The sequence below is a fragment of the Schistocerca cancellata genome, chromosome 4 (genome assembly GCF_023864275.1).
Source record: "Schistocerca cancellata isolate TAMUIC-IGC-003103 chromosome 4, iqSchCanc2.1, whole genome shotgun sequence".
In the NCBI taxonomy this organism is placed as follows: domain Eukaryota; kingdom Metazoa; phylum Arthropoda; class Insecta; order Orthoptera; family Acrididae; genus Schistocerca; species Schistocerca cancellata.
The window spans coordinates 598,305,751-598,330,561 of NC_064629.1; the positions used below are offsets into that span (position 1 = coordinate 598,305,751).

General features: G+C 40.0%; 1 protein-coding gene across 10 annotated transcripts in view; it reads left to right on the plus strand.

Moving 5' to 3' along the window:
- LOC126183678 (pumilio homolog 3-like) overlaps nt 1-24,811 on the plus strand; it is a 205,136-nt gene that overhangs the window by 33,042 nt on the left and 147,283 nt on the right. For 2 of the 10 annotated variants that reach the window (XM_049925845.1, XM_049925846.1), the window contains exons 2-5: nt 13,059-13,342; nt 13,426-13,578; nt 13,651-13,818; nt 13,895-14,050. In XM_049925845.1, coding sequence (XP_049781802.1) covers nt 13,081-13,342; nt 13,426-13,578; nt 13,651-13,818; nt 13,895-14,050 — 739 coding nt within the window. In that variant the 5' untranslated portion in view covers nt 13,059-13,080. The remainder of the gene's footprint in view (nt 1-13,058; nt 13,343-13,425; nt 13,579-13,650; nt 13,819-13,894; nt 14,051-24,811) is intronic. The other 8 variants (XM_049925847.1, XM_049925849.1, XM_049925850.1 and 5 more) reach the window with 8 other exon arrangements.

The window sequence follows — 24,811 nt, forward strand, 5'->3', positions numbered from 1 at the left end:
TTCCTATTTTCTAGTAGCTTACCCGCATTCCTATTTTCCTATTCATTATTAAACCTACTCCTGCATTACCCCTATTTGATTTTGTGTTTACAACCCTGTAGTCACCTGACCAGAAGTCTTGTTCCTCCTGCCACCAAACTTCACTAATTCCCACTATATCCAACTTTAACCTATCCATTTCCCTTTTTAAATTTTCTAACCTATCTGCCCGGTTAAGGGATCTGATATTCCACGCTCCGATCCGTAGAATGCCAGTTTTCTTTCTCCTGATAATGACATCCTCTTGAGTAGTCCCCACCCGGAGATCCGAATGGGGGACTATTTTACCTCCGGAATATTTTACCCAAGAGGACGCCATCATCATTTAATCATACAGTAAAGCTGCATGCCCTTGGGAAAAATTACGGCTGTAGTTTCCCCTTGCTTTCAGCCGTTCGCAGTACCAGCACAGCAAGGCCGTTTTGGTTATTGTTACAAGGCCAGATCAGTCAATCATCCAGACTGTTGCCCCTGCAACTACTGAAAAGGCTGCTGCCCCTCTTCAGGAACCACACGTTTGTCTGGCCTCTCAACAGATACCCCTCTGTTGTGGTTGTACCTACGGTACGGCTATCTGTATCGCTGAGGCACGCACGCCTCCCCACCAACGGCAAGGTCCATGGTTCATGGGGGGGATCTGTGCATACTATGGTGAAATATGATCAAAGAGTCAAACATCAGAAATCTAATGATCACAGGCATTCATAGCCAGTTACAGGTGCTGTGAGCTTTCCTGGGAAAGGTTGTGCAGAATAACATCGCTGTAATCAATAATTGAAAGTGTAAGTGTTTGTGCAAGCTTCTTATTCAGGTCAGAAGGGAAGAGCTTTTTATAGTTTTGTAGGGCATGGAGAGACGCTGATGCTTTCTTGCACATTGTGCAGTTACATGCTCAGTCCAATTTAGATTTTCGTCTATTATTACGCCCAGATTTCTTGCAGTAGGAGAGAAGTTGATATTTGTCCCATTTAGTGTTAATGATGGTATGGACTGCCAATATTCTGGACTAATGAGCCTAGAATGACCAACCAGTACCACATGGGTTTTGAATAGGTTGGGCTTTAACCTTATATTTTGCACCTATTTTGATAGGTGCTCCCTGCCGCCGTTGGATAAGCAGCTGCAGCAGCAAGTCGTATACTCCTAGCTCACTCATTTGTTACATAGTTTAATTCTTAATTTCTTTGCGTGTTTTTGGTACTTGCATTGTTTAATTCATAAATTTCGGGCGTATTATAGTATTTGAGAGTTGTAGCATCACGTTTTAGTACTCGAATAGTGTTAAATCGCGTAGTCTCCTTCCGCCGCCGAGCAGTGTGTCAGCAGTGCACAAGTGGCAGCATTACTGCATTTACTAGGCAATCTTGTATTTTAATAACCGCTTCAATTTTGTGTCGTTTTGTTTGCGCTCTCTGTAGATTAGTTCAGACGTTCTTTGCACAGTTTTTAGCATGGATAGGGACTGCAACTGCTGTGTTCGGATGCAGGCTGAGTTGGCATCCCTTCGCTCCCAGCTTCAGGCAGTGTTGGCTTCGGTCACACAGCTTGAGGCTGTTGCCAATGGGCATCACTGTGGGGGTCCGGATGGGGGTTTGTCGGGGACGGCCAGCTCGTCCCACGCATCCCCCGATCGGACTACGACTGTGGTTGCCCGGGATACTGCCCGCATTGAGGCTGATCCCTCACCTGTGGTAGAGTGGGAGGTCGTCTCAAGGTGTGGCAGGGGGCGAAAGACATTCCGGAGGGCTGAACGGAAGGCCTCTCCAGTTTGTCTGACGAACCGGTTTCAGGCTCTGTCTCCGGCTGATACTGATCTTCAGCCTGACATGGCTGCTTGTCCTGTTCCAGAGGTTGCCCCTCAGTCTGCAAGATCCGGGCAGTCGCAGAGGGTGGGCTTACTGGTAGTTGGGAGCTCCAACGTCAGGCGCGTAATGGGGCCCCTTAGGGATATGGCAGCAAGGGAGGGGAAGAAAACCAAAGTGCACTCCGTGTGCTTACCGGGGGGAGTCATTCCAGATGTGGAAAGGGTCCTTCCGGATGCCATGAAGGGTACAGGGTGCACCCATCTGCAGGTGGTCGCTCATGTCGGCACCAATGATGTGTGTCGCTATGGATCGGAGGAAATCCTCTCTGGCTTCCGGCGGCTATCTGATTTGGTGAAGACTGCCAGTCTCGCTAGCGGGATGAAAGCAGAGCTCACCATCTGCAGCATCGTCGACAGGACTGACTGCGGACCTTTGGTACAGAGCCGAGTGGAGGGTCTGAATCAGAGGTTGAGACGGTTCTGCGACCATGTGGGCTGCAGATTCCTCGACTTGCGCCATAGGGTGGTGGGGTTTCGGGTTCCGCTGGATAGGTCAGGAGTCCACTACACGCAACAAGCGGCTACACGGGTAGCAGGGGTTGTGTGGCGTGGGCTGGGCGGTTTTTTAGGTTAGATGGCCTCGGGCAAGTGCAGAAAGGGCAACAGCCTCAACTGGTGCGGGGCAAAGTCAGGACATGCGGGGACCAAGCAGCAATCGGTATTGTAATTGTAAACTGTCGAAGCTGCGTTGGTAAAGTACCGGAACTTCAAGCGCTGATAGAAAGCACCGAAGCTGAAATCGTTATAGGTACAGAAAGCTGGCTGAAGCCAGAGATAAATTCTGCCGAAATTTTTACAAAGGCACAGACGGTGTTTAGAAAGGATAGATTGCATGCAACCGGTGGTGGTGTGTTTGTCGCTGTTAGTAGTAGTTTATCCTGTAGTGAAGTAGAAGTGGATAGTTCCTGTGAATTATTATGGGTGGAGGTTACACTCAACAACCGAGCAAGGTTAATAATTGGCTCCTTTTACCGACCCCCCGACTCAGCAGCATTAGTGGCAGAACAACTGAGAGAAAATTTGGAATACATTTCACATAAATTTTCTCAGCATGTTATGGTCTTAGGTGGAGATTTCAATTTACCAGATATAGACTGGGACACTCAGATGTTTAGGACGGGTGGTAGGGACAGAGCATCGAGTGACATTATACTGAGTGCACTATCCGAAAATTACCTCGAGCAATTAAACAGAGAACCGACTCGTGGAGATAACATCTTGGACCTACTGATAACAAACAGACCCGAACTTTTCGACTCTGTAAGTGCAGAACAGGGAATCAGTGATCATAAGGCCGTTGCAGCATCCCTGAATATGGAAGTTAATAGGAATATAAAAAAAAGGGAGGAAGGTTTATCTGTTTAGCAAGAGTAATAGAAGGCAGATTTCAGACTACCTAACAGATCAAAACGAAAATTTCTGTTCCGACACTGACAATGTTGAGTGTTTATGGAAAAAGTTCAAGGCAATCGTTAAATGCATTTTAGACAGGTACGTGCCGAGCAAAACTGTGAGGGACGGGAAAAACCCACCGTGGTACAACAACAAAGTTAGGAAACTACTGCGAAAGCAAAGAGAGCTTCACTCCAAGTTTAAACGCAGCCAAAACCTCTCAGACAAACAGAAGCTAAACGATGTCAAAGTTAGCGTAAGGAGGGCTATGCGTGAAGCGTTCAGTGAATTCGAAAGTAAAATACTAGGTACCGACTTGACAGAAAATCCTAGGAAGTTCTGGTCTTACGTTAAATCAGTAAGTGGCTCGAAACATCATGTCCAGACACTCTGGGATGATGATGGCATTGAAACAGAGGATGACAAGCGTAAAGCTGAAATACTAAACACCTTTTTCCAAAGCTGTTTCACAGAGGAAGACCGCACTGCAGTTCCTTCTCTAAATCCTCGCACCAACGAAAAAATGGCTGACATTGAAATAAGTGTCCAAGGAATAGAAAAGCAACTGGAATCACTCAACAGAGGAAAGTCCACTGGACCTGACGGGATACCAATTCGATTCTACACAGAGTACGCGAAAGAACTTGCCCCCCTTCTAACAGCCGTGTAACGCAAGTCTCTAGAGGAACAGAAGGTTCCAAATGATTGGAAAAGAGCACAGGTAGTCCCAGTCTTCAAGAAGGGTCGTCGAGCAGATGCGCAAAACTATAGACCTATCTCTCTGACGTCGATCTGTTGTAGAATTTTAGAACATGTCTTTTGCTCGAGTATCATGTCGTTTTTGGAAACTCAGAATCTACTATGTAGGAATCAACATGGATTCCGGAAACAGTGATCGTGTGAAACCCAACTCGCATTATTTGTTCATGAAACCCAGAAAATATTAGATACAGGCTCCCAGGTAGATGCCATTTTCCTTGACTTCCGGAAGGCGTTCGATACAGTTCCGCACTGTCGTCTGATAAACAAAGTAAGAGCCTACGGAATATCAGACCAGCTGTGTGGCTGGATTGAAGAGTTTTTAGCAAACAGAACACAGCATGTTGTTCTCAATGGAGAGACATCTACAGACGTTAAAGTAACCTCTGGCGTGCCACAGGGGAGTGTTATGGGACCATTGCTTTTCACAATATATATAAATGACCTAGTAGATAGTGTCGGAAGTTCCATGCGGCTTTTCGCGGATGATGCTGTAGTATACAGAGAAGTTGCAGCATTAGAAAATTGTAGCGAAATGCAGGAAGATCTGCAGCGGATAGGCACTTGGTGCAGGGAGTGGCAACTGACCCTTAACATAGACAAATGTAATGTATTGCGAATACATAGAAAGAAGGATCCTTTATTGTATGATTATATGATAGCGGAACAAACACTGGTAGCAGTTACTTCTGTAAAATATCTGGGAGTATGCGTGCAGAACGATTTGAAGTGGAATGATCATATAAAATTAATTGTTGGTAAGGCGGGTACCAGGTTGAGATTCATTGGGAGAGTCCTTAGAAAATGTAGTCCATCAACAAAGGAGGTGGCTTACAAAACACTCGTTCGACCTATACTTGAGTATTGCTCATCAGTGTGGGATCCGTACCAGATCGGGTTGACGGAGGAGATAGAGAAGATCCAAAGAAGAGCGGCGCGTTTCGTCACAGGGTTATTTGGTAACCGTGATAGCGTTACGGAGATGTTTAACAAACTCAAGTGGCAGACTCTGCAAGAGAGGCGCTCTGCATCGCGGTGTAGCTTGCTCGCCAGGTTTCGAGAGGGTGCGTTTCTGGATGAGGTATCGAATATATTGCTTCCCCCTACTTATACCTCCCGAGGAGATCACGAATGTAAAATTAGAGAGATTAGAGCGCGCACAGAGGCTTTCAGACAGTCGTTCTTCCCGCGAACCATACGCGACTGGAACAGGAAAGGGAGATAATGACAGTGGCACGTAAAGTGCCCTCCGCCACACACCGTTGAGTGGCTTGCGGAGTATAAATGTAGATGTAGATGTAGATAGTGCACACAGCTTAGCATTGAGATTATCAGTGGTTCTCTTAACTCTCATTGGTTTTGCACTTAGATGTAACTGGAGCCCATCAGTGTACATGTGATATTTGTAGTAGGACAAAACTGCTGACACATCATTTATGTACACTGAAAATAGTAGAAGACCAAATATCAAACACTGGGGGCTGACTTATACTACGAGCATCCATTGTGACTTTGTCGTGTGAGATGTGCATTGTTGGCGAGACGTCAGCTATGAGAGAAATTATTGTGCTGCACTTGGTGAGAAATTTAGCCTGCTAATTTTGGCAAGTAAAATGTCAATGTTGACAGTGTCAAAGTATTTGCTGAAGTTTAAGAATCACATGATAGTTGCCTCTGGAACTACAGATCATCTGTTACCTTTACTTAGACAGAGGTTGTGTTGTGATGTTTGTGGAAACCTTATTGGTATTAATGTAGTAGTTTGTTTACGGCTAGATAGTTTGTTACCTGGCCATGGACTATACAGGGTGGTCCATTGATTGTGACTGGGCCAAATATCTCACGAAATAAGCATTAAAAAAAAACTACAAAGAACAAAACTAGTCTAGCTTGAATGGGGAAACCAGATGGCGCTATGGTTGGCCTGTTAGATGGTGCTGCCATAGGTCAAACGGATATCAACTGTGTTTTTTTAAAATAGGAACCCCCATTTTTTATTACATATTCGTGTAGTAAGTAAAGAAATATGAATGTTTTAGTTGGACCACTTTTTTCGCTTCATGATAGATGGCGCTGTAATAGTCACAAACATATGGCTCACAATTTTAGATGAACAGTTGGTAACAGGTAGGTTTTTTAAATTAAAATACAGAACATAGGTGTGTTTGAACATTTTATTTCAGTTGTTCCAATGTGATACATTTACTTTTGTGAACTTATCATTTCTGAGAACGCATGCTGTTACAGCATGATTACTTGTAAATACAACATTAATGCGATAAAGGCTCAAAATGATGTCCGTCAATCTCAATTCATTTGGCAATACGTGTAACAACATTCCTCTCAACAGCGAGTAGTTCGCCTTCTGTAATGTTTGCACATGCATTGACAATGCGCTGACGCATGTTGTCAGGCGTTGTCGGTGGATCACGATAGCAAATATCCTTCAACTTTTCCCACAGAAAGAAATCCGTGGACGTCAGATCCGGTGAACATGCGGACCATGGTATGGTGCTTCGACGACCAATCCACCTGTCATGAAATATGCTATTCAATACCGCTTCAACCACACGCGAGCTATGTGCCGGCCATCCATCATGTTGGAAGTACATCACCATTCTTTCATGCAGTGAAACATCTTGTAGTGACATCGGTAGAACATTACGTAGGAAATCAGCATACATTGCGCCATTTAGATTGCCATCGATAAAATGGGGGCCAATTATCCTTCCGCCCATAATGCCGCACCATACCTTAACCCGCCAAGGTCACTGATGTTCCACTTGTCACAGCCATCATGGATATTTTGTTGCCCAATAGTGCATATTATGCCGGTTTACGTTACTGCTGTTGGTGAATGACACTTCGTCGCTAAATAGAACACATGCTAAAAATCTGTGTTCATCCTGTAATTTCTCTTGTGCCCAGTGGCAGAACTGTACACAATGTTCAAAGTCGTTACCATGCAATTCCTGGTGCATAGAAATATGGTACAGGTGCAATCGATGTTGATGTATTCTCAACACCAACGTTTTTGAGATTCCCATTTCTTGTGCAACTTGTCTGCTACTGATGTGCAGATTAGCCGCGACAGCAGCTGAAACACCTACTTGTGCATCATCATTTGTTGCAGGTTGTGGTTGATGTTTCACATGTGGCTGAGCACTTCCTGTTTCCTTAAATAATGTAACTATCCGGCGAACGGGCCAGACACTTGGATGATGTCGTCCAGGATACCGAGCAGCATACATAACAAACACCCATTGGGCATTTTGATCACAATAGCCATACGTTAACACGATATCGACCTTTTCCACAATTGGTAAATGGTCCATTTTAACACGGGTAATGTATCATGAAGCAAATACCGTCTGCACTGGTGGAATGTCACGTGATACCACGTATATACGTTTGTGACTATTACAGCACCATCTATCACAAAGCGAAAATAGTGGTCCAACTAAAACATTCATATTTCTTTACATGCTACATGAATATGTAATAAAAAATGGGGGTTCCTATTTAAAAAAAAAAAAAAAAAAAAAAAAAAAACGCAGTTGATATCCGTTTGACCTATGGCAGCGCCATCTAGCGGACCAACCATAGCGCCATCTGATTTCCCCCTTCAAGCTAGAGGAGTTTCGTTCTTTGTAGTTTTTTCGTTTGATGCTTATTTCATGAGCTATTTGGCTCGGTCACTATCAATGGACCACCCTGTATATTCTAAGGCCTTGGACAGTGCAGGAAGAATGCAAATAGGTCATTTATCAGAGGGTGCTTGGCAACATTGTTTTTAAGTGTGCCTCAAATAGTCCCTAGTTTTGGGACTTAGGAAAATACTTGTGGCGAATGAATGGTTGAACATATTTGTTATAGTGGGTAGTAGTGGGTCTGTAATAAGCTTCATTATTTGAACTGTGATGCCATCACATCCAATAGCTGCTGATATGATATGCACGATGGTTTCTCTGACGGTATTGCAAGTAACATGCTTTAGATAGAATTTTTCATCTCTACAGTTATTTACCACCCTTGAAGTAATCAATGCTTCTCTGTTTCATTTGTGGTTCAGTTCTTTGTCTGGGACAATGAGAACAGCTGTGCTTTTACTTTGCATATACCAAGACCAAACAGATTTTTCCATAGGTCAACTGGTCTATTTCTGTTATTGGTTAATGTATGGGCATGCCTCAGTTTTGCATTTTTCATCGCTTGACCGACTCAATTGCACTTCTCCTTGTAAGCAGTATGATTTTCAGGCATGGGGCGTAGTTTATATGCCCAGTGTGCTGCATCTCTGAGATTTGTGAACCATTTTAGTTCTACAAATAACCAAGGTGCTGGTTTCCAAGTTACATAGTAAACCAATGAAGTTTTTTTGTTTGTGTCCAAAAAGGGAATAGAAGATGTACCCCAAACTATTTATTGCGCCTCAGTTGCAAGTTCAGACAAGTTAATACATTTGAAGTCTCTATATGTAGTCAGTTGCGGTTTCATTCGGGGACATTCTAGAGAGTTTATCATGAAAATTATGTCGTGTATGGGCAAGCCAGGGGACTTTGTTACAGATTTATCTATGAGAGTGTGACTACTGTTTGTGTGATGGGTAGGAAGTAGCAGCATGTTTGAAGAAGAAAGCATCAGCTTAAATTTCACACTGGATGAACTATTGTATAGAAAATTTATTTAATGCCACCTGATATAATTATATGCTCCTATGTCAATTCGAGACTTGAAGGAGCACTTTCAAAGCAGGCAAACCCGCCTAGGAGGTTTGTGGAAGACACATATCAGGCCCTTTCTGTTAGATATTTGATCTCTGTGAACATACATTCTACTTGTTTGTCTTCATTATTGTTGGATGTGTGTAGCACAGTAATTGATCAATCAAAGTATATGTATGCCCATGCTCCACCCCTTCCTCAGTTACATCTGTTGTAGAAAGATGTAGCCATCTAGATTTACTGAACTTGTGGGATTACTTGGTTTGAGTCATGACTTGAATGGTGTGTGTCAATATACAGGGTGAATACCTAAAACTTACACCACAAATATTGCAGAAATGGACATTTCTATTGATGTGCAGTTTTTACAGAATGGATTGGTGGTCAGGGGCTCGTATTATTAGCCAATTACCAGACTAATAATATTTAGAAAGTGTATTTTTTGTGCAAACATACACTTTTTAAAATGGAACAAAGCCTGTTGACATTAAAAGACTAAAAGTAGGGTAAATTAGAATGTCACTGGTGTTTGTTGCAGGATTCTAGTGCAAGTTGTTTACGAGATATTATATTTTGAAAAGTTTCCACACCAACACTTATTTGTGCCATTCAATCTGCATAGTTGTTAGCTGTGATTTTGCTATGTTTGCTTGCAGAGTGCTTGTATGTTGCTTCACTGCATTGAGACTTGTTACTCAGTTAGTGTGTGACAGACGAAGCAGTAGATCGTGAGTGGGCGATGGGATTTACCAATGCAGAAAAAGCCGACATGCTCACAGTGTATGGCAAATGTTGGAAGAATGCAGTTCATTCTTGTACGGGTTATGCGACAAGATATCCTAGTAGATGTCAACCATCTTGGCAGTTATTTTTCAACCTCTTCAACCAGTTATGTGATAGTGGTAGTGTAACGCCTAGAAGATGTTACAGAAGGAAAGAAGTGATGACAGAAGAGGGTGAAGTTAATGTTCTTTCTGCTGTTGCAGTTGATATGCACTTTAGATCCTGCGCAATCCCACGAGGAAGTGGCATGACTCAGGCAAGTGTCCATTGACGTTCGTCCCGTCTCTATCCCATATCTCTTCATCATGAGCTGCATGGAAAAGATTATGAGAATATGGGCATTAAGATTGAATACTCCAGGTGCGTCATATACTTTGTTTAGTGATGAACCTACATTTACCAATCATGGCCAGGTAAATCACCAAAACGCACTGTTGGTCTGTCTATAATCCCTGTTGTCTTCTTGGCTTCATCAGGTGGAACGTCAGAACCTATGGAGTGTAGATGTGTGGTGTGGGATAGTGAACCATGAGCTTATAGGCTACCATTTTTCATAGACAGAACACTGAACCCACACAAGCATTGCAACCTCCTAACAGATCATCTTCCGTGAATGCTAGAAGACATTCCTCTGCAGACTAAGACGAAACTATGATGCCAACATGATGACTGTCCAGCCCATAGTGCACGAAGTACTACAGCATGTCTTCGCAAATTGTTTCCAAATTGTTGGATTTGACACAGAGGACCTGTACCTTAGCTAACCCATTCCCTGGTTTGTCGCCTGTAGACTTTTTTTCTGTTGAAAGACACTGCCTGCAAGGGCATACCAACTACACTCAATGATATGCAATGATGTATAACTGCAGCCCCCTTGGATGTCTCTGTTGAAATGCTAGCATGTGTACAACAGTTGTTAAGATGGAAAACTGTATGTATGTGATTGCCATTGGTGATTTTGAACACAACATGTGATGCTCACTTGTCTCATTACTGCTCAGAATCCACAGAACTAGTGTATGAACTTGTGTTGTTCTTTAGTGTGTGCTACCACAGGTATTGTACAGGTTTTGGTGTGGGAACTTTCCAAAATACTGTATCTTGTAGACACTAGAATCCTGTAACAAAAACCACTGACATTCTGATGTACCCTACTTTTAGTTCATTAGTGTCAATAGTCATTGTTGCTGTTTTTTAAAAAAAATGTCTGTCTGCACAAAAAATACACAGTGTAACTATTATTATGACCTGTTGTTTGGCTAACAACATTTATCCACATTTCAAGGGAGCTTCCATTCTGTGAAAACCACACATCACTAGCACTTTCCATTTCCACAATATTTGTAGTGCAAGTTTTAGATGATTCATCCTGTATACAATGAAACATTGCTTAACCGAACTTGGGTCAAGTGAAAACCAGGTTATCCAAAACAACTCTCAAAAACAAAAAAAGAAAAGAGAACCTGTACTCACAGAAACAGTTAGAGGCGCGTTTGTGCAGGGCTGCAGTTAGTGGGCGGAGTTGCTTCCCCACACAGCATTTCACCAGTCTAAATGAAGTTGCGTTGCCAACAATAGTGCATTTGAGTGGTTGTTTCCTTCCATTGCATATGTGTTTCGTGCTATGCTACAGACTATGAAGTACACTATACTGTATGGTAATGTACTGTGATCCTAAAACTGTAATTTTAATTTTTTATAAAGAACATAAGCATAACCTGGAAAGAGTCTTTTGAATTCGTTTGACCCTCAAAGCTTTCAAAAATACATATAATAGAAAATACTGTAGTAGATTTTTTAAATTCATGGCTTGACCGACAAAATTGTTGTCTGAAGTGGCTTCCTTCTCATGCACAACCCAGCCCCCCTCCCCCAAAAATCCTCCTGAAGTTCGGTTAACTGTGGTTGTAATGTGCGCATGTGTGTGTGTGTGTGTGGGGGGGGGGGGGGGGGGGGAGGGTTCTGTATCTAACTGTGTGTCTTAAGTGATGACAAATCCTATGATCTGATACTTTGAGATTCTTTCTCTTGTTCATACACATTTTTGTGCATTTGTCCACATTTCAAGGGAGCTTCCATTAAATACCCTTTGTTCTGCACATACTTACAGTCATCAGGCAGTGTGGTCAGTGAACAAGCTGAGTATACTGATGACATTATTTCATAAATTGTTGACCTATTTTGGGAACATAGGTAGTCTTATGACATTTCCTTTGACATACTTGATGTTACTTTGGTTGCTGTTGAACATCACATATGACATTTGACAATATACTCTGCATGATTGTATCTTTCTTACTAAATGTGACTTATAGTGTGTCAGTCTCTTGGGAATTTAGGGAGATGAAGCCAACCTATTTTCCACAAGTTTGTTGACCGAGCGAGGTGGTGCAGTGGTGAGACACTGGACGGAGGCCGACGGTTCAGTCCTGCGTCCGGCCATCCTGATTTATGTTTTCTGTGATTTCCCTAAACCGCTCCAGGCAAATGCCGGGATGGTTCCTTTGAAAGGGCACAGCTGACCTCCTTCCCCATCCTTCCCTAATCCGAGGAGACCGATGACCTCGCTGTCTGGTCTCCTTCCCCAAACAACCCAACCACAAGTTTGTTATTTCCTGGACCCATGGTTTTGAAAGGAGCTTCATTTTCCCAGGGAATGTCATTGTGGCAAACATTAGAATATGCTTCAGGATCCATCAACAGGCAGGCATTAAGGATTTGGTCTGTAATTCTGTCTCTCTTCTTTTGCCCTTGCTATAATGTTAAATGACGTGCTCTTTTCCAGTCACATATAAAGGGAAGCAGTAGACATATCCACGAGTAAGGATACAGATTTTCCAAGAAAGTACTGTCTTCTCCTCTCATCTCTAATGTCTACATTGTTGATGGGATGTTGAACTATAATCAACCTTCTTCGTATCTCCTTTGACCTTTGTCCCTGGGTGATGTTTCTACTTAATCGTTCAAAAGTCCATGTGCATTTTCTTTCCAACCCTTTTCCATTATTTTGTCAAATGAAAGAACTTCTAATGTTGAAAACTAGTCTTTGTCTGTTTTTCACTTCCACATGGTTGCCATGAGTCAAATGCGATATATTTTGAATTGGATGACACCTTCAATATGTAACATAAAACATAGAGCAGGTTAATGTGATCACAGACTTTGTTAGGAATAGTCCTGCTGCAGGTTGGATGCAGTAAGACATCCTTCAGTTCACCCAGTTAGTTAAGAGGGAGCACACAATTTAATTTGGAATCATAAACAGATTTCATACTTTTTGTGTGAGTAAGGTATTACGGCAAGTTATGTTGACTGTTAGAATCTCTCTCTCTCTCTCTCTCTCTCTCTCTCTCTCTCTCTCTCTCTCTCTCTCTCGTGTGTGTGTGTGTGTGTGTGTGTGTGTGTGTGTGTTTGTGTTTGTGTTTGTGTTTGTGTTTGTTTTTGAGAAGATGATAGCAAAAATGTGCATTTATGTGTTGTATTTTCTTCTCTTACAGCATCTGAAGACTTCCTAGAAAAATGAAGTCCTTCTCATCAGCAAAACGTGCAAAAAGTTCTGAGCGTGAAACTGCTGCCACTTCAGCGAAGAGAGTGAAGGCAGAGCCCAAAATCTCAAAATTAACAGCAGATAGCACTGAGGCTGGAAACAAGAAGACACGTCAGCAGGCTATACAAAAACAAGTGAAACAAAAGCGTTCCAAATCAGCTACTGCGTCTACTATAGAAAACAAACGTACAGATCCCACAAGAATAAAACAGTTTAATCAGCAGCAAAATAATGGTAAGCATTTTAGGTATATCTACTTTTCAACTTTTTATATTTTGCCCAGACTTGGTATGTACTTATGGCAAGTTCATTGTCAGCAGACAGTACTGAGGCTGGAAACAAGAGGACCCGTCTGGCTATGCAAAAACAAGTGAAACAAAAGCGTTCCAAATCAGCTGCTGCATTTACTACTGAAAAGAAACATACAGACCCTACAAGAATAAAACAATTTAATCAACAGCAAAATAATGGTAAACATATCAGTTGTATGTACTTATCATGTTTTTAAAGTTTTTCACAGACTTAGTGTGTTCTTATGGTAGGTTCATTGTCAGCAGATAGCACTGAGACTGGAAACAAGAGAACACGTCAGCAGGCTATACAAAAACAAGTGAAACAAAAGCGTTCCAAATCAGCTGCTGCATTTACTACTGAAAAGAAACGTACAGACCCTACAAGAATAAAACAGTTTAACCAGCAGAAAAATAGTGGTAAGCATTTTAGGTGTATCTACTTCCACGTTTTTCACAGACTGTGAGTGTGTTCTTATGGTAGGTTCATTGTCAGCAGATAGCACTGAGACTGGAAACAAGAGAACACGCCAGCAGACTATACAAAAACAAATGAAACAAAAGCGTTCCAAATCAGCTGCTGCATTGACTACTGAAAATAAACGTACAGACCCTACAAGAATAAAACAGTTTAATCAGCAGAAAAATAGTGGTAAGCATTTTAGGTGTATCTACTTTCAAGTTTTTTTTATTTTTATTTTTTTTTTTTAATTTTATTTCCACAGCCTTAGTATATGCTTCAATTCATGTTTCTTTTAAAGTTTATCCAGGGGTGGCATAAGTTTTGGAAATCAGGAAATTTCAGAGTATTTCAAACATGTCAGGGAAATCATGGGAATATCGGGGAACTTTGGAAAAAAACAACACTGGAAAAATCTCATTTTTATCTCAGTTGATGAAATGGATTGTTTACTGAGATGTGCTTTGTTGCTGGCTGGGTGCAGCTGAGTATGTGCGTCACTTCCCTACTCCCTCATCCCTACTGCTTCTCCCCTTCCTACCACTCCCCTCAGCTTGCAGTCATTGCTGCCACCACTTCTTGCTGTTAACCTAGCAACTGCCGACGAGTGTCAGGGAGGCTTTGAGGAGTGGTTTGTTTGGATCTGATTCTTGGAGTCTGTAGATGCTATGGCCAGAGATGGCAGTCATGTCTGTGTCTGGGTGATTGTGTGTGCACGCTCATTTTCTGATGTGGACTATGGCTGAAAATTTAGCTGTGACAGTGTGATTGTCTTTTCTACAAGCCTGTCTGTGCACAGCGATCAACTTTACGGTGAATTACTACCTATCCTATTATTGATTCTCATAGTATTCGCACAAGTTATCTGTTGCGTGGATTGATTACTGCGGTCTCATTTTCTGTCTGTGTCTCGTGAATAGTAGGTCACACAAGTGGATTTTCACGACAGGCCAAAACTGCAGGCCATTTCTGCAGGTATCTCTAATGGATTGGGCCTGCCAATCTGAAGCTTGTCGTTCCACATTAATGGCAAATCCTGCCAATCGGATCTAGTCTCATCGATCTTTCACCAGGTTGGATTTGTTTGTGTGTGGTGTATGTAGCTGATTTTTGTGGTTTATCCTTGGACCTAGGGCTGCGGTGCTCTTTGGCAGGCCAGAAGCCTTGGGCAGTTGATTTCAGGAACTGCGACTGTCTCACTGCAAGTACATTGTACAGAACAGTGTTTTGTAGACATTTTATTTATTCTAGTACATTTTGGCACTCCAAAAGTAGCTTTATATTAGAAAGAATGGACAATAAGAAGAATAAAATTGTGGCAGTCACTGGCAGTTAGTACACTATGTACTCCAACATTTCTCAAAAGAAAAATTACACAATACCTGTAAAATAATAGACATAACATAGTGGGTAATAACTGACAATAACAAACATAGTAGAACCAACATTTTCCCCATCATATACACTTCTTTCATGAGGCCTACTTTTTCCTGAGGTTATTTCTGAAATAAATGAAGGTATTTTAAATCTCTCTTGTGACTCCAAGGAAATGCAAATTTTTGTCATTAAATGTGTTTAATTTTATTGAAATAAAATAACATCAGTGGTCTTAATGAAACACACATACCACTTGGCGTGCTTTCTCCATCTAAATGCAGTTTGTTCCAAAAGATATTGATATTAGTGCTTCAGATTTTTCTCGCATGCTTAAATGCTGTCTCCTTGCAAGTTTTTTTTTTTTATATATTTCCTCATTTGACACTATTTTTTCTTGTATTGTAGCTGCAAAGATGGATTTAAAATACCTTCAGTTGTTATAAAGCCGTAATGGACGATATGGTCACATAAATGAAGAATTTTTTTTCTGAAACTTCAGTTCAAATTTTGTGGCTTAGTTTTTATAACAATACTGTGGTCCACAGTTGAAATACTGTCTAGACTTTTTCAATGATTTCTTTGTACATCCTAGTTTTTACATTCTTGTTTGTGTAATGTTCATGTGTCAATTTTCACAAACAAGAAATTTCATGGTACAGTTGTGTGTTTTTTGGTATGGTCATTAGTCCAGACCTTTCATTATATTTGTAGCAACTGAAACATGCTGTCTCTTTAAAACCACTCTATCGGAAGTGGCGAATTTCTAGCAACAGCTACATTTCTCTTGTTTCCATCTTAAAATTTACTTTCTTTGACAAAAAAAAGTGGGTTTTGCGCAGTGTCACCTCGCTAACATCCTAGTGCACTTGCTGTTGTGACAGAATCCTGAAACGTGGTTTATTAAGTGAGGAAATGTGCTCAATTCAGGAAAAAATTGATGAAAAATTACATTTTCTGTTTAAAAACAAATGTGTAATTTCTTAACATATTTTGTTGCAAAGCCACACTAATTCTCATTTGAGCAGCTATTGAGGATTTAAAAAAATTACATCATTCCATTACACAAGTCTACAGTTACTCATATAATACAGTAGATAAGAAAATTCCATGTGCTTATCAAGTAGGAAAATACTCAGATATTTCCGTGCTATCATTTGCTGAAATCTCATTTCGATAACTCCGACCATTTGTTAGGCATGAGGCACAGTGAATATTTTATTCTCACATTCTGCGGATACAGTCTCGGGGTCGGGCCTCCACAACACACAGGTAGGAGCTGCAGATATCAAAGAATTCGCTGGAAATATCCATGGCTCATTGGGAAAATCCATTTTTTGTGTGGTGTCTTGCCTTCGAAGGCACACCAGCTTTTGCTTGTTGCAGGAGTATTGTCAACAAACAACTTTCCATCCTCAGTTATGTGCATCTCTCGCAGTGTTCTAGTAGCATATCATGGTGAAATCAAGCAAGGTGAAATTCAATACTGAATGCACTATTTTTCATCTGCATTTTAAGCTATACCACTGCTGCCAGTATGCTGGATGGTTTTAAGACAGAAACTGGGACGGTGTATCTTTTCTGATATCAATTTGTAATGTGTTGAAGGAGAGCTGATTATAAAAGAACAATAAACCTGAAAATCTGCTCGTCTTTAAAAAAAATTTTGCTCTCTGTGCTGGCTGGAAAATGAAGATGTGGCCGACTGGGTTGTAAAAATCATCCCCTTTCTAAAGACTCGTGTGGACAAAGTAAAGGAGCACAATATTAAAATAGATACTTACAGCTGGTGAATGATGTTGAAGTACCTCGTAGATCCTCTGCTGCTGGCTAAAATATCGTTTTTTTTTAGGTTTGTTTCAGGACAGGTCATGCTCTTTTTGAGAGAATTCTAATGTGTGACCCCCATGACACCTTTCCTGTTCAGTGCTTTGTCATCCCTGCTTGCTTATGTGGTGTCTTTAGTTGTTAAGGCTCAAGTATTATCTGCCATGAAATCAGTGTGTGATAATAAAGCTGGTCTTATCCCCACAATGTACATGAATTTAGGTCATGCTGTAAGGTCTGAGCTCAGAAAAGTAAACGTACATGCCAAAGATATTTTAACTTTCAGAACAAGCACAGGCTGATTGAAATGTGCCCAAACCTCCTCCTAAAGCCACCTTTGAAGTACAGTATTTATAGATAGATAAGCTTTTGTGATAAATAGGGGCTCAAGAACTAGCCAGGCATTGAATAAGTGCTAAGGACTGTGATAATGTTGAGAAAGAATTCACATAGCTTCTTGGTTAGGAGGTATTTTTGGGCCTCTGTGCAAATTGCAGGAGGAGTGAGATGAGAATTGATCACTTCTGAAGAGACTTATTGGATGGTGATACCACCTGTCAGCATTTGTACAGCTGTATTCAAAATGTTCTCATTCTTAGCCATGGTCAAGCCGTCGTAGAGCAAGGTTTATCCATTAATAAAGCGTGTATGGCAGTCAACCAAGAAACCAAGTCATTGGTAGCCGTATGTCAAGTATATGATGGCCTGAAATCAGCTGGCAGTGTCTTCAAGATTGACATTAACAAGGGAATGATTCTGGACCATTTGCAATGCTGGAGATAAGTACGATTAGGGTTTAAAGCAGAAGCAACATGAAGAACCTGAAGCCAAGAGAGCTAGATGGAAGAGATCCATTGTCCAGCAAGCTAAAGAACTGGAGGCCAAAAAGTCACGGATATTGTCCAAAAGGGCCACTGTACTGAGTGGAACTGATGAAGAGATTGCTTCTCTCACAAATGAGTTTTGACTGGTTTCATTGATTGATTTGCATTGTTTGTTTGACAAAATACAGAGTATTATTATTTGGCAGAGAAAAATCACTACACGTACCCCAGTGCTGTTATAAACCACCTTTCTTTTGTGTTGCTTGGTCTGATGCCTTATCTTGTCTGGAAAGTTCATAGATCCTATATGGTAGGATGAAGGTGTTATCAAAGTATGAAACCCGAATGAAAAAGGTGACTGAAGAAACCTGTGTCTACATTTTGATGTTCAGTGTACCAGGCTTGTCAGGATATGAAAACATGTTTTAACACTGTAGTTTGTGTGCATTTTTTCCAAACCCTCTTGTAATATTTAGTGCCAGAATCTTGACTGTAGCAGACAGCCCATAACAATCAATGGTAATTTAAGGAAATAATGGCCAGGCAGCTTATGTGCCGGATGTAGGCTGCACACAAAGAAAAGGAAATTCATAAAGTAATTAGTTACAAAATGTGTGACACAACTTGATGCCAAAATGCATTTCAAACAATGTATCTTACAACATTTGTTACTCCATTTCCATCAGTTATAAAGGAGCCTCACAATCATTTTGTGGATGAACCTGTTACTTCACAGCCTTTTCAGGCACGTGCCGTTACCCTCATCACTGCTTCAGTGTGTCAGTATTTATCTCATCTTTCCAATTTCAGTTGGGGTTCTGTGGAAGAGTTTAAGTTTGTGTCCTAACCCAACAGGCACTTCTAATCTGTCGGGAGAGTGCGTGACAACTGATAATTTTCTGTGGAAAGAAAGATGTATTCTGAGGAATAATTTTTGATGTCATCTCTGCTGCAATATTTGTCCTCAGCCCATCATTTGAAAAATGACTTACAGGGTTTGAGACATAAAAAACGAGATAGTAGCAGATCAGTATTGTTAATGCAGAGGGGAATTGCTATTTCCAGCAATGTGTTACAAGGAAGTTTGCTAATGTTATGATTTGAACTGTTGTTAAAAATTCTTATTTTCTTTCTTAACCACTTTTCAGATAAATTGTGTATGATGTTGGGCAGGCAAACATTCAGTATTTGCTGCATGTTAACTTCAAGTACAAACTTTAAATTTCCTGCCTCAGAGCTTAAAATTTGTTTGGATTTTACATAAAAGGACTAAAAGTGTCACCTAATTTGCTGAAAATGACTGAATTTTCACATATTGTAGCATCTAATCAAAAGGCAAAACTTCTGCTTAGTTACAATTTAATCATAAGACTGTGTCAGTCTATTAGACATAAAAGCAGTTTTGACAAACTTCAAATTTGGTATTGATTTTAATCTGATAAACAGTTTTCTGTTCATATTAAATTCTTGTACTGTGATTGAAGCAATTTGTATTATGATTTGATGGCATCACATATTTTTCAAAGGTTTGATTCCATGGAAAATATGTTTTATCTTTTTAATATAAACAGATTAAAATTAAAGTATTCAACATGGTGTATGAGATTTTTGAGTGATAAATTGTAATTAAATATTGGGTTCTGCGATGAAAGTTTCTTTTAAATTATGATTTCATAATATGTCAGTATCATAGATATTAGATGAACAATTTTATCCAAGTAAAATTTTCTGTACACACTTTAATTCTTTGCTTTGATAAATTTGTGTATATAAGGATTTATCATGGACGTACTGATATGTGTCAGTATTTGTTTTGCATTTGAAGAGGACTGATACATTTGTAGCATTTTTACCCGAGTGTTTAACAATGTAATTTTCACCACCTGTGTATTTAAAAATTGAATAAAGCAACTAAAGAAGTAAGCTAACAGTAACAGAAGAAAAGTTTTTGAATAAAATATTTGCCTCAGTTTTTTCTGATTTATCATCAGCAATTACGGGATTGCTGTCAGTTCAAAGTTAGAGGTAACGTGTTAATAAAAACAGAAATTCTTCTTCTAAAAATGGCTTTCATTTACACAACTTACCTGTTTATTCACCCTTCAGATCATAAATCCTGTAAAGGAGACAACTTGCTGTTCATTCAAAACTAGGAGGGTTGGTAACATGTTTAGAAATACAGGAGTCCTTGCATTTTTTGACAGCTTATGTCTTTATTTACCCTTGAGATCTAAAAATTTATCAGGGAAAATTTCTAAAACTTGTCAGGAAATCAGAGAAATATCAGGGTATTTCACTTGGACAAACTTGTGGCAACTCTGTCACCGAATGAGATGGCACAGTGGTTAAGGTACACTTGCGTTCGGAAAAAGTGATGTCTAGCAATCCTGATTTAGACTTCTGTCATTTTCATAAATCTCTTCAGATGAATGTAACAATATCAGAGAAGGTAAGGTGCTACTCACCATATAGCGGAGATGCTGAGTCGCGATAGGCACAACAAAAAGATTCACACAATTAAAGCTTTCGGCCATTAAGGCCTTCGTCAGCAGTGTATATATACACACACACACACACACACACACACACACAGTCTCAGAGAGCTGAAAGACTCAGCATCTCTGCTATATGGTGAGTAGCAACTTTCCTTCTCTGGTATTGTTACATTCCATCCTGGATTTTACATTGTTTGATTCTTCAGATGAATTCTAAGATGCTGATGTGGCCTCTTGTTGATAAGATGTCAGACTGTAATTTTTCCTTCTTTTGTTCCTGTATGACATGGTTACTTGTACATTAGTGGCTGTTGAAAAGTCCCTGATTTGTTTGTGGAATCCTGCACACATTTTGTACACACACCAATATTTATACTGTATCTTTAATATGATTACTGTCCTTGAAAATTGTTTGTGATCGAGATAAAACTTTTACTAGCATCCACTAAATGGTATTTTACACGCTTCCACTTCAGAAGCATTAGTTTTAGTGCAGCCTTATATCTCGTGCTCATAGGGGATTCCCCACCCTCCTTACTGTTCTGATATATTATTTATAGCGTCACCACCACAGTGCCCAATTGTTTATGTATATGGGAGGGTGTAACTCCATTTTATAAACACTGATGATTAAATATATATATATAATATATAGCACTATCTCTTGATGATTTCCAGGAATGAATCTCATTGGACACTCCTTGTATTGTGTGTCTTGTGTTACATAAGCTGAGCAGTTGCCAGTGATTGACGCAATTAATGACTGTTGTATTCATAGGATTCATTATGCTACATTTGTCCTGCAATCATGACAAATGGCAAGCACTTCAGGGAACTTGGCCAGGACACCCACATTCTCAGGACTGGCTTACATCGCTTTGATGAAGCAGGAATTCTTGACTTGTGGGTTGGTCACTGCTGCCAGTCTCCAATATGAAATAATCAGTGCATGGATTGATGATCACTGTTTCAAATGATGGTGATTGTTATTGTGTATTTAGAAGAATCTTCTCGTATCTACCCAGATCAGGGCAATGATGAAAAAAATTAAAAGAAAGGTGGCTCACTTCTGCAGTAGCTACCCATAGGAATAAGATATGACTATTTGTCCAGTTGGACCTTTGGGTAGACAAATGCCCTACCTGGCAACAAGCATGAGTGGTAATTCCTTCTGATGATAAGTCATATGAGAAGGTGCAGAATAATAGTTTTTTTTTTTAATCAGGAATTGTGAAGGAGGCTCATTGTAGAAGATATCATCCTTCTGCATACATTAAGTTTTGTGCGGAATTGCAGGTGTACTGAATATATATATATATATATATATATATATATATATATATATATATATATATATATATATATATATGTTGTTGTTGTGGTCTTCAGTCCTGAGACTGGTTTGATGCAGCTCTCCATGCTACTCTATCCTGTGCAAGCTTCTTCATCTCCCAGTACCTACTGCAACCTACATCCTTCTGAATCTGCTTAGTGTATTCATCTCTAGGTCTCCCCCTGCTATTTTTACCCTCCACGCTGCCCTCCAATACTAAATTGGTGATCCCTAGATGCCTCAGAACATGTCCTACCAACCGATCCCTTCTTCTGGTCAAGTTGTGCCACAAACTTCTCTTTTCCCCAATCCTATTCAATACTTCCTCATTAGTTATGTGATCTACCCATCTAATCTTCAGCATTCTTCTGTAGCACCACATTTCGAAAGCTTCTATTCTCTTCTTGTCCAAACTATTTACTGTCCATGTTTCACTTCCATACATGGCTACACTCCATACAAATACTTTCAGAAATGATTTCCTGACGCTTAAATCTATACTCGATGTTAACAAATTTCTCTTCTTTAGAAACGCTTTCCTTGCCATTGCCAGTCTACATTTTATATCCTCTCTACTTCGACCATCATCAGTTATTTTGCTCCCCAAATAGCAAACCTCCTTTACTACTTTAAGTGTCTCATTTCCTAATCTAATACCCTCAACATCACCCGACTTAATTCGACTACATTCCATTATCCTCGTTTTGCTTTTGTTGATGTTCATCTTATATCCTCCCTTCAAGACACCATCCATTCCGTTCAACTGCTCTTCCAAGTCCATTGCTGTCTCCGACAGAATTACAATGTCATCAGCGAACCTCAACGTTTTTATTTCTTCTCCATGGATTTTAATACCTACTCCGAATTTTTCTTTTGTTTCCTTTACTGCTTGCTCAATATACAGATTGAATAACATCGGGGAGAGGCTACAACCCTGTCTTACTCCCTTCCCAACCACTGCTTCCCTTTCATGTCCCTCGACTCTTATAACTGCCATCTGGTTTCTGTACAAATTGTAAATAGCCTTTCGCTCCCTGTATTTTACCCCTGCCACCTTCAGAATTTGAAAGAGAGTATTCCAGTCAACATTGTCAAAAGCTTTCTCTAAGTCTACAAATGCTAGAAACGTAGGTTTGTCTTTCCTTAATCTTTCTTCTAAGATAAGTCGTAAGGTCAGTATTGCCTCACGTGTTCCAGTATTTCTACGGAATCCAAACTGATCTTCCCCGAGATCGACTTCTACTAGTTTTTCCATTCGTCTGTAAAGAATTCGTGTTAGTGTTTTGCAACTGTGGCTTATTAAACTGATTGTTCGGTAATTTTCACATCTGTCAACACCTGCTTTCTTTGGGAATGGAATTATTATATTCTTCTTGAAGTCTGAGGGTATTTCGCCTGTTTCATACATCTTGCTCACCAGATGGTAGAGTTTTGTCAGGACTGGCTCTCCCAAGGCTGTCAGTAGTTCCAATGGAATGTTGTCTACTCCGGGGGCCTTGTTTCGACTCAGGTCTTTCAGTGCTCTGTCAAATTCTTCACGCAGTATCGTATCTCCCATTTCATCTTCCTCTACATCCTCTTCCATTTCCATAATATTGTCCTCAAGTACATCGCCCTTGTATAGACCCTCTATATACTCCTTGCACCTTTCTGCTTTCCCTTCTTTGCTTAGAACTGGGTTTCCATCTGAGCCCTTGATGTTCATACAAGTGGTTCTCTTATCTCCAAAGGTCTCTTTAATTTTTCTGTAGGCAGTATCTATCTTACCCCTCGTGAGATAAGCCTCTACATCCTTACATTTGTCCTCTAGCCATGTCTGCTTAGAAATTTTGCACTTCCTGTCGATCTCATTTTTGAGACGTTTGTATTCCTTTTTGCCTGCTTCATTTACTGCATTTTTATATTTTCTCCTTTCATCAATTAAATTCAGTATTTCTTCTGTTACCCAAGGATTTCTACTAGCCCTCGTCTTTTTACCTACATGATCCTCTGCTGCCTTCACTACTTCATCCCTCAAAGCTACCCATTCTTCTTCTACTGTATTTCTTTCCCCCATTTCTGTTAATTGTTCCCTTATGCTCTCCCTGAAACTCTGTACAACCTCTGGGTCTTTCAGTTTATCCAGGTCCCATCTCCTGAAATTCCCACCTTTTTGCAGTTTCTTCAGTTTTAATCTACAGGTCATCACCAATAGATTGTGGTCAGAGTCCACATCTGCCCCTGGAAATGTCTTACAATTTAAAACCTGGTTCCTAAATCTCTGTCTTACCATTATATAATCTATCTGATACCTTTTAGTATATATATATATATATATATATATATATATATATATGACAATCTCATACTTGGTCACCACACCTTTGAACGCAAAATGCCTTTGAGTTAGTGATTGTGACAGACTTACACCCAATGTTTAATTTACTCTTCTTCGGACTAAAGGGTATTTGTCCAGTTTCCACAGTTTTACGGGAGACAAAAAACAGGGTTCAAGTGACACCTGGCTGAGTTTTAGCAGCAGAGTTCTTGTTTCGTCTGTTTTATGGTGTAGTTTTAGATATCCAATTCATACTCCTTAGCATATAATTTGTCTCGTAGAGCATATGTGAGTGGAAACTGTTTGAAGAAAATTGTTACATTTCTTCGGTTGTATCTTGTATCTTTTGGATCAAATCTGTGACTGCTTACACCATTTTGGATAAGTTTAGAAATGTGTAGTGTTACACTTTGTAAAGCCTTTAAAGATGACATTCCATACCATTTACTGACATTTTATTGGATTATACAAAAGAAAAAATTACATTATTTTGGGCTGTTAGTTCTGAGAGAAGTCTAATGTAAAAATGAAGAGGGATCAAAGAACTACAAGCTGATGATGCTTTAAAATCTTTTGGAAATTCATAACAGTGCTCTCAGTACATTACTAACCTTTGATTGTGGTATACACTCTTATAACTCAAGGGAGGCTTCTAGTGCATCAAGACCAAACTCTCTTCTTAGCACTCCTATCTCTTTAAGTTTTGTGATAATTCCAAAGTTGCCATGTAAATAATAATAATAATAATAATAATAATAATAATAATAATAATTATTATTATTA